This window comes from Salmo salar, chromosome 16, assembly GCF_965601325.2.
Source record: "Salmo salar chromosome 16, fSalSal1, whole genome shotgun sequence".
Classification (NCBI taxonomy): Eukaryota; Metazoa; Chordata; class Actinopteri; order Salmoniformes; family Salmonidae; genus Salmo; species Salmo salar.
This window is the reverse complement of record NC_138306.1, coordinates 14,448,783-14,458,901: the sequence shown is the minus strand read 5'-3', so window position 1 is coordinate 14,458,901 and position 10,119 is coordinate 14,448,783. Positions and strand designations below refer to the sequence as shown.

Sequence of the window (10,119 nt, the reverse complement as noted above, 5' to 3'; positions counted from 1 at the left end):
TTTCAGCTGATCTTTAGCACGTTTCCGTTTTATTGAACGTTCCACTACGGTTTTTTCGTGCTGAGCCCAGCCCTGATGTTATAGCTCCCCACCTCTCGCGTTCATTTGCACGTGACGTTCAAAACAGATCTTCAGATCGGTGCTTGACTAACCGCCCTTCAAGGAAGTCATGTGAGCCAGGAAATTTGGCTACATTGAACAAGTCTATTAGGATCGATCGCTGCATATTGTCAATAGGTATCTTTGCGACGATCATCTTGTCACGCTCCGTCGTGCCAGGTTATCCCAGGCTTCGAAGCCTGCTATTCCCAGGTTTGGTATCGGGGGTTGTTTTTTTCAATTGATTTGCGTCGTTATTGGAATAGTTTAGGGCGAGTTTATGAAACAACGTTCCCCTTATCATTAACCGAACTGTCAAGTTCCCCGCTAAAGCCTCTGAAAATGAACACCGAGAAAGACTTCTCGCCTTTGACCCCAAATATTGTCAGAGCACTCAACGACAAACTGTACGAGAAGAGGAAGGTTGCTGCTCTAGAGATTGAAAAGTGAGTCGTTCTTCTTGCACATAATTCGGGTGAAAGTATTTTGTTTTGTATTTGTAGGAGTTAATATATTGCCTTCCAAAATGACTACTCGTCTGTCTCAAGACTGGCAGAGTTTGTACGAGTCAGCTAGTGGGAAGGGTTTGTACGGTATTGTGACCATCACTTCACACACGCCATATAATTTCAAGTAAGCTGGGTTTGCACATGGTAAGTAACCTCCTGAGAAACCATGTGAAATGTGACCCACTGCCATCAAATTATCATTTCAAATACTCTGGATTTTGAAAGTTGAGGCCTTGAAGTGAAATTAAATTAGGAAATCAACTTTCTTTCAGGCACATGATACTGGCTTGTTCTTGTATTTCCATTATTGGGACGTGTAAAATGCATCACGTGACACTAAAGTTAAAATGGGAAAGGATTATGGAGCATTAGGTGGTCCTCCCACAGGCCCCTGATTGGGTTATGTTGCTGCATTGTATGATAAGTTGATGGCTGGAGACAGACAGTGGGCAGGCTTTGTTCTAGCCAAGTAATAACACTCTTGATTAAACTCATCAATGTCTTTTTTTATGATTAAGCCTAGTTGGTCAGTGGAGGCTAATGTGTTGGGCCAAAGCCTGCATTGTACACCATGTGTATCCCCAGGATTGACCACTACTCTGATTTTCGTGTGTCCTATCTTGCCAGACATTTGTTTCTGTATGTTCATGAACATAACCTTTCTCTGTTGCCTTAATCCACAGACTGGTGAGGGAGTTTGTGGCTCAGAACAACTCTACCCAGATCAGACATGTTATCCAGATCCTGGCCTCGGAGTTCGCCCTGTCCCAGCACCCTCACAGCCGCAAAGGAGGCCTCATCGGCCTGGCAGCATGCTCCATTGCCCTGGGAAAGGTAAAGCCTCTGGGCACTCATACACAGATCTGTAATACATTGTACATTACGCAGGGTTGTTTTGCTGTTTGCATATCATCCTTATTTTTTTAAATGCTTTTGTTAACCCCATTCCAGCAAGTTACACGTTTGTAAGCGTGCCAACATGTCATGTAAATGCATCTACTTAATATACATGTTTGAGAAGACTGCATTTAAGTAATTTTTTTAAAGTTGAGATTGCATCCCTAATGTGTGTTGTGTCTTGTAGGACTCCGGGCTGTACCTGAAGGAGCTTATCGAGCCCGTACTCACCTGCTTTAATGATTCAGACAGCAGACTGCGGTACTATGCCTGTGAGGCGCTCTACAACATAGTAAAAGTGGCCAGGGGAGCTGTCTTACCCCACTTCAACGTGCTCTTCGATGGCCTCAGCAAGGTAACCAGAGTCTTAATTCTCAGAAGACATGTCTTTAGGCTACCTCTGATGTTGTGTGCTCTCTACTCCAGCTTGCTGCAGATCCTGACCCCAATGTGAAGAGTGGCTCTGAACTCCTTGACAGACTGTTGAAGGTGAGATTCCAGTAAAAAAACATGTTGAGACGTCTCCTGGAAGTTTAATGTCAGTTTAGAATGGGCATTGACTAGATGAGGTGGTTAATGATTGATTGTGCTTTCAGTATAGCTGAAGTGACAAACGGAACAAACAGCTGCCGTTCATGTATAACTAAGGTACGAGACGAGTTCGATCATGAACTCATAAAACAATGACCCCTCTCTGCTTTCACAGGACATTGTGACGGAGAGTAACAAGTTTGACCTGGTGGCGTTTGTCCCCCTGCTGCGTGAGAGAATCTACTCCAATAACCAGTATGCCCGTCAATTCATCATATCCTGGGTGAGTAGGGCTTTTACAACCGATTGCCATGTCACATTAAAACTTACGTTATTGATGAGCAGAATAAGACCTGTTTCTATACTTTTACAGCAATATCATTATTCATCACTCTTTATTAACCTCTCTGGGGTATGTGGGACGGTAGCGTCCCACCTCGCCAACAGCCAGTGAAATAGCAGAGCGCCAAATTAAAAACAACAAATCTCATAATTCAAATTTATCACACATACAAGTATTATACACCATTTCAAAGATAATCTTCTCGTTAATCCAACCACAGTGTCCGATTTCAAAAAGGCTTTACTGCGAAAGCATAGCATTAGATTATGTTAGGACAGCACCTAGACAAGAAAAACCACACAGCCATTTTCCAAGCACGGAGAGGCGTCACAAAAAACAGAAATACAGCTAAAATGAATCACTAACCTTTGATGATCTTCATCAGATGGCACTCATAGGACTTCATGTTACACAATACATGTATGTTTTGCTCGATAAAGTTTGTATTTATATCCAAAAAACCCATTTTACATTGGTGTGTAATGTTCAAAAATGTTTTGCCTCAAACTCCCGGTGAATGAGCACATCAATTTACAGAAATACTCATTATAAACTTTGATAAAAGATACAAGTGTTATGCACAGAATTATAGATACACTTCTCCTTGATGCAACAGCTGTGTCAGATTTCAAAAAAGCTTTACGGCGAAAGCAAACTTTGCAATAATCTGAGTACAGCGCTCAGACATCAAAACAAGCCATACAGATACCTGCCATTTTGGAGTCAACAGAAGTCACAAATAGCATTATAAATATTCACTTACCTTTGATGATCTTCATCGGAATGCACTCCCAGGAATCCCAGTTCCACAATAAATGTTCGTTTTGTTTCGATAAAGTCCATATTTATGTCCAAATGCCTCCTTTTTGTTAGCGCGTTCAGTTCACTATTCCAAATGCAGTAAGCGGATGCACTGGGTCCAGACAAAGTCAAAAAAGTTGCATTACAGTTTGTAGAAACATGTCAAGCGATGTATAGAATCAATCTTTAGGATGTTTTTTTTAATCATAAATCTGCATTAATATTCCAACCGGACAATTCCATTGTCTTCATAAATGAAAAGGAACTCGGCTCGCTCGGCCGCGCGTGACTGAGCTCATGCCTTATTTTGGGACACCTGACTCCTAGAGCTCTTATTCTCTCCCCATTCACAGTAGAAGCACGAAACAAGGTTCTAAAGACTTTTGACATCTAGTGGAAGCCTTAGGAAGTGCAATATGACCCCACAGACACTGTATAGTGGATAGGCAATCCCTTGAAAAACGACAAACCTCAGATTTCCCACTTCCTGGTTGGATTTTTCTCAGGTTTTGCCTGCCATATGAGTTCTGTAATACTCACAGACATCATTCAAACAGTTTTAGAAACTTCAGAGTGTTTTCTATCCAAATCTACTAATAATATGCATATCCTAGCTTCTGGGCCTGAGTAGCAGGCAGTTTACTCTGGGCACGCTTTTCATCCGGACGTGAAAATACTGCCACCAACCCAAGAGAGGTTAATTAATATCCATTCTTTAATAGCCATTTAAAGGTTGTTAAAAATGATTTTTTTTGGGCTATCCTATAGTCCACCTAAAAGTGGGTTATGAAAAATGTTATACACTGGTAGTTGTATTAATAGCAGCTGTGGTTGTTAATCTGGTTCTCCCCTGCTACAGATACTAGTTCTGGAATCTGTTCCGGACATCAACCTCCTGGACTACCTGCCAGAAATCCTTGATGGACTCTTCCAGATCTTAGGGGACAGCAGCAAAGAGATCCGAAGGACGTAAGAACCCTTTATTCCTCTTCCCATGTCCAAACCCTCTGTTCTCCCCTCCTCAGTCTGCTGTACTCTAGGAAGGAAACTGTGACTGTTTCTTGTCTTTCAGGTGTGAGGTTGTCTTGGGAGAGTTCCTGAAGGAGATCAAGAAGACTCCCTCTAGTGTCAAGTTTGCAGAGATGGCCAACATCCTGGTCATCCATTGCCAGGTTTCTGATGAGTCCAAACTCAGTAAGTTTCACATTGGGATCTATCCATTAAATCTTTTAGTTAAACTGGTAAAGTGGAATTTCAGGAATAGGTCATTAGATTGATCTGTAAGCAATTGTTAGGGTTTAACACTATAACTGCTGGGCCTCGAGGGACTTCAAGTTAATGAGCAGTCATTCTGACTACGACATTCTAACAGTATAATAAATAGATTTCATATATGCTATTGCAAAAAAAACAATTTGGGGTTTTTTATGAAGGTCTTAGGTATTATTAAAATACGATTTTTATTTCAGATAACACAATAGCATTTTAATTAGTTTGTTACTGTAGGCTGTATGTCAACCACAAATTCAAGTGTTCAATCACTTATTTGTGGAGTGCCTTTGTTACAACCGTGAAACAGAAAGCATGTGTGTTGGAACACGGTAACAGCTTCTTTTTATAACAGTAAAATAGCCCAGCCACAAAGGCACACTGTCAGCAAGACAGGCGGTCAAGTGATGACAACTTCAGTAGCCTAACTAGGGGTGTGAACTTTTAAACGTTAAAATGAAGTTGGGATCCTTAATGTTAAGAAAAATCCCTAAACTAAAAACTATTTTAGTCCCCCCCCCCACTTAATTAAAATCACAGTTCAGTTACCACAAAATAATATTTTCTGTGTTATAGGCTATAAAGGCCTGGGGAATTTGTGTAATTCAAATAAAACCAGAGGAAGAGTTGCACTTTGGGCTACTTGGTGAATTTGCAAGGCATGCAAGATGAGACATTGTTCGATGTTTTGGTAATCTGCATATGAGCATGCTTCTGCCCCTCTCCCTAACTGGCCTGCCTGCTCTGCCTGCTCTCTCTTCGCTAATGACTCAAGTGTGTCTTTGGTCTGTTGCGTGTAGAATATCCTAGCCTATTCATTGCACGGATGTCTTCGGGCCAGTCTTGCGAGCATGGCGTAGCCTACTCTTCTTTTTTGCCAAATATTAAATTACAGCAGGCTACCGGTAGCCTGTATCGATAATGCTTTTCAGACATAATGGAATGTGGCCCCTTGAAAGCCCAACCGCATGTTTTTCTGTTAGTGTAGGCTGTACTAGGTTGTTTTTAAAAAAAAATGCAGAAACACAACCTTATCTGGTGATGTGAACTGACATTTTACTTGTCTGTAAAGGAATGCTGTTTTCAAAATGGTACAATTGATCATTAGGCAACCAGAGCTGTCAATCAAATAATCGGGAGCTATTGCGTGCAGCCTGCTTGCCTGAGCATTGACCACTCTACTAAAAAAAAGTACTTTAATGTTTAAATATCGTGACTTACTAAGACATTTTAGTAAAATAAAACACATCTAGCTACAATACCATAAAACAACACAGCAGCAAATCAATTAGCAATGTTTATTGTTAGGGAAAAAATACAGAACATTTTATGCTGGAGCAGAATTATACTGTCTGAAAAGTTACAGACCTGATATGGCACTTATGTCTGAAAAGTTATCAATTGTCTCTATTGACATGTTACTGTAGCTGTGTTCTATGTCTGTAAAGGGTTGCGGTAGATAACTTAACTTAATTGCCCTCCCCAAGCCGTCATGCATACGTAATAGGACCATTATTCTGCTTTGTAAATTGACATGGAATTTTATAATTGTTTCTTAGCGTTTTTACAGAAAACCGATAAACAGGACCATAGATGGTAGCTGGGCTTAGTGTGTGTAAGAGGAACCCAGCATTGAGCTTTCATCACACTATAACCATCACAGGGATAGTGTGACTCATTCGCCAATGAAGAAATGAGAACTGATCTGCTCTAATGCTGCAATGACATCTGATATCAATGGCAGGGAGAGCTTGCATTGCTTTAACTATCTTCTCTTTTTAAATTGACTGTTAACTTGTTTTCCCTATCCATTAGACAACAATATGACTTAGTCACAGTTATCCCTAACAGAATGAAGGTTGAAAGTTCAGGAATGATTTGAAATCCACCTGAATGTTTAACAAGTTATCACAGAACCATTTCCAAGTTCTCTCTATCTTATCAAAGTCCCCACCTGACCCCAGAATGACTTTCTCTTTCTGTCCTTCTAGCCAATGACCTAATCCAGTTGACAGCCATGACGTGGATGAGGGAGTTTATCCAGCTGGCAGGGAGGGTGGTCCTGCCCTACTCCTCCGGCATCCTGACTGCTGTCCTGCCCTGCCTGTCCTATGACGACCGCAAAAAGAGTATCCTTCATCATAAGCTTAGTATAGAAACACCACGGTGTCAGATGGAATGTGTAACTTGATGCGTTAGCAAAGAATGGTAACTATTAGGCATTTATCACAGATCAACGTGGTTGTGTATTGTACTGTATGCTAGGAGTAGCATGAGCAAGTGCTCGCTTATATCAAATCTGGTCACCAGATGGCACCATAGCTCTGTTTCGGGAGGTTTGTATCCTTCACCGATCCTGTCCAGGCACCAAAGAAGCTGCCAGTGCCTGTAACCACAGCCTGATGAAGCTGGTGACCCCTGAAGATGATGAGGATGAAGAGGAAACTGGAAGCAGTGACAGCCAACCCAGAGAAGACAGCCCGCCAAAGACCGAGGGGGACACTAACGGTAAGTTACCACTTGATGCTTCGTTTTAAGTTGTGTCCAAATTGGCCTGCATGACAAGAATGGTTGTTAAGTCCAAGGTGAACAGGGAGGAGAATTGAATCAAGGCAATTTTATTCCCAAATCCTGTTATTGTTTACAGCAGTTTGCTGTGACTCAATTCGAAAAAGGGGATGTTTTTTTTTTGCCTTAGGTCTGGGCCAGTGTCAAAATGTTGACCTTTTTCTCTTCTGATCACCCTGCTCATTGTCAATTTTGTAGTCATTGTTCTAGTATTGAAAAAGTATTGAAGTTTCAAATACCGTGCAACAATATATTTTTTTTTAAATGCAGTATTCACTCAGACATTGAGCCGACGCGTTGATTGGTTCTGGGGTTTTTTCCTGCGTGGTTGAGCCGCCCCCTGCTGTTTTAATAGCAGGGGGTGGCGCTCGGGGGTTGTAAGTGAGAAAGACCCGGAGGAGAACTGACTAGGGTTGTGACGGTCCTGTTGTAAAATCTTAGATGCCTTCTGCCGTTTTTCCCTCGAGCAAGGCATTTAACCCTCTACTACAACTGCTCCCCAGACCCCGTAGTATTGTAGTCCCTTGCTCTGACCTCAGAGGGCTGTGGGACATTTAGTGCTTTCAGAAAGTTTTCATACCCCTTATTCCACAATTTGTTACAGCCTGGTTTCAAAATGGATTAAATTGTTTTTCCTCACCCATCTCCACACAATACGCCATAATGATAAAGTTAATGCCATGTTTTTAGAAATTTTTGAAAATTAAATACAGTTCTCATTTACTTAAGTATTCACACCCCTGAGTCCATACATGTTAGAATTAACTTTGGCAGTGATTGCAGTTGATTTATTTTTTCTGGGTAAGTCTCTAAGAGCTTTGCACACCTGGATTGTTCAATATTTGCACATTATTCTTTTTTTGAGATTCTTCAAGCTCTGTCAAGTGGATTGTTGATCATTGCTAGACAGCCATTTAAGTCTTGCCATAGATTTTCAAGACAATTTAAGTAATAACTTTAACTAGGCCTTTCATCAGCATTCAGTGTTGTCTTGGTAAGGATCTCCAGTGTATATTTGGCCTTGTGTTTTAGGTTATTGTCCTGCTGAAGGGTACATTTGTCTCCCAGTATTTGTTAAGTAGACTGAACAAGGTTTTCCAGGATTTTGCCTGTGCTTAGCGCTTCATTTTTATGAAAAATGTTTATCCTAAAAAAACTTCCATAGTCCTTACTGATGACAAGCTTACACACAACATGATGCAGCCACCACACGCTTGAAAATATGAAGAGTGGTACTCGGTGATGTGTTTTGTTGGATTTGTCCCAAACATAACACTTTGTATTCAAAAATATTTGCCACTTTATTTGCAGTTTGACTTTATTGCCTTATTGCAAACAGGATGCATGTTTTGGAATATTATGCACAGGCTTCCTTTCCCCCCTGTCATTTTAGGTTAGTATTGAGGAGTAACTACATTGTTGAGCCATCCTCATTTTTCTCCTATCACAGCCATTAAATTCTGTTTTATAGTCACCATTGGCCTCATAGTGAAATCCCTGTGCGGTTTCCTTCCTCTCTGGCGACTGAATTGGGAAGGATGCCTGTGTCATTGTAGTGACTGCGTGTATTGATACACCATCCAAAATATAATAACTTCACCATGCTCAAAGGGATATTCAGTGTCTGTTTTTATTATATATTTATTTTTTCTCCCATTTACCAGTAGGTGCCCTTTGCAAGTAATTGAAAAACCTCCCTGGTCTTTGGTTGAATCTGTTTTGAAATTCACTGCTCGACTGAAGGGCCTTCAAGATAGTTGTATGTGTGTGGTACAGAGATGAGGTAGTCATGTGCCTTGCCATTACAAAGGGGTTGAGTACTTATTGACTTTTTTTCATTTTGACATGGTTGTGTGTGGGCCAGTGAAAGAAATATCTAGTTTTAAATTGGGAGTGGCTCCTAATCCATGCCCGGATTTCTTTTATTTTTGAGGCTCCGTATCCGTGAGTGTGCAAATTCTCGCGGTATCTCGTGGGAATTTGGGACGTCAGTCAACATGCCGAAACCAGATTAGATGCAGCTAGTTAGATCAGAGTTAAATGCCAAAACGATGATATTCGCAATGTCGCTAAGTTAAAAAAACAAAAAAAACAAGCAAAACACCAATAGCCACTACAATGTCAAAACATGATTTTGGTACTGAGTTCAGTACCATTTGCATGATTTTGTGGACCCGTGACTGATGTATCGTCATTTGCTAGCTAGCCAGCATTAGCTAGCAAACTCTAGTCCAATACTATCCATGTGCATTTCTATGTATGCCTGACTCTCATACATACTGTCACATATCCTGTCCTATTTATCTGGGTATATTGGTTATTTGGTGTCTTTACATACATACCAATATCTGTCTTTCTGTATTTATTTGCCCAACTGTTAATGGTTGAAAGTGCTTTTTGTATAGATTGGAGCTAATCATATTCAGACATACACCCAATAATATCCACATCTGTGGCTCAAGTGGATCCTTGCTCGTAGCTGTAGTACAGAGCTATGCTATCGAAATTGTGCCTCTGTTTAGCCTGATAAGAATTGTATTTGACAAATCACTGACAGCATTTGGAGAGAATATAGCTTTTATAAATATGTAATATTTCACAACTGTGCCTTTTCAATGTTTGGTTTATACAGTATTATCGGAAGGAGGAAGCTCTTAAAAAAGGTATTATGCATTGGCTGGGAAACGAACCCGGACCGCCCGGCTCCTGCACAGCAGGCAAGAGTTCTACCACTGAACCACCCATGTTTAGATGGGGGTAGGGTGTATCCTGCTCTTTTGAACGAGGCCGAGAGCCACGTCACTAAGGGGTTGGCCGGAGAGGGGAGTACTGCCTCGAGGGGAAACAGTGAGGGAAGGAGGGTGATGAGTCATTCTTCTCCTAATGCGCTCTGAGCTGTACCCTCCCCCGCCTGCACATGTTGGTCTGCCCGCCAGCTATGGTGAGTGGCACATGAAGAATGTGCCATGAGCAGCCATCAGCCGGTTATCACGTTAGGCTACTGGTAACTCACCCCTCTCCCTGACCAATAGCAGCTCAACAGCAGGAGTATTTAAGGTACTCATAAAGTCCGTGAGACTCCAGCGGCCTGTTCTCAATGTA

At 41.3% G+C, this 10,119-nt stretch overlaps 1 protein-coding gene across 1 annotated transcript in view; it reads left to right on the top strand.

Annotated features, from left to right (window-relative positions):
- The first annotated feature begins 132 nt into the window (after nt 1–132).
- vac14 (vac14 homolog (S. cerevisiae)) overlaps nt 133–10,119 on the top strand; it is a 32,987-nt gene continuing 23,000 nt past the window's right edge. Inside the window, exons 1-9 of the mRNA XM_014148030.3 lie at nt 133–545; nt 1,292–1,442; nt 1,693–1,860; nt 1,932–1,994; nt 2,212–2,319; nt 4,040–4,149; nt 4,253–4,374; nt 6,441–6,578; nt 6,814–6,957. Coding sequence (XP_014003505.1) covers nt 442–545; nt 1,292–1,442; nt 1,693–1,860; nt 1,932–1,994; nt 2,212–2,319; nt 4,040–4,149; nt 4,253–4,374; nt 6,441–6,578; nt 6,814–6,957 — 1,108 coding nt within the window. The 5' untranslated portion in view covers nt 133–441. The remainder of the gene's footprint in view (nt 546–1,291; nt 1,443–1,692; nt 1,861–1,931; nt 1,995–2,211; nt 2,320–4,039; nt 4,150–4,252; nt 4,375–6,440; nt 6,579–6,813; nt 6,958–10,119) is intronic.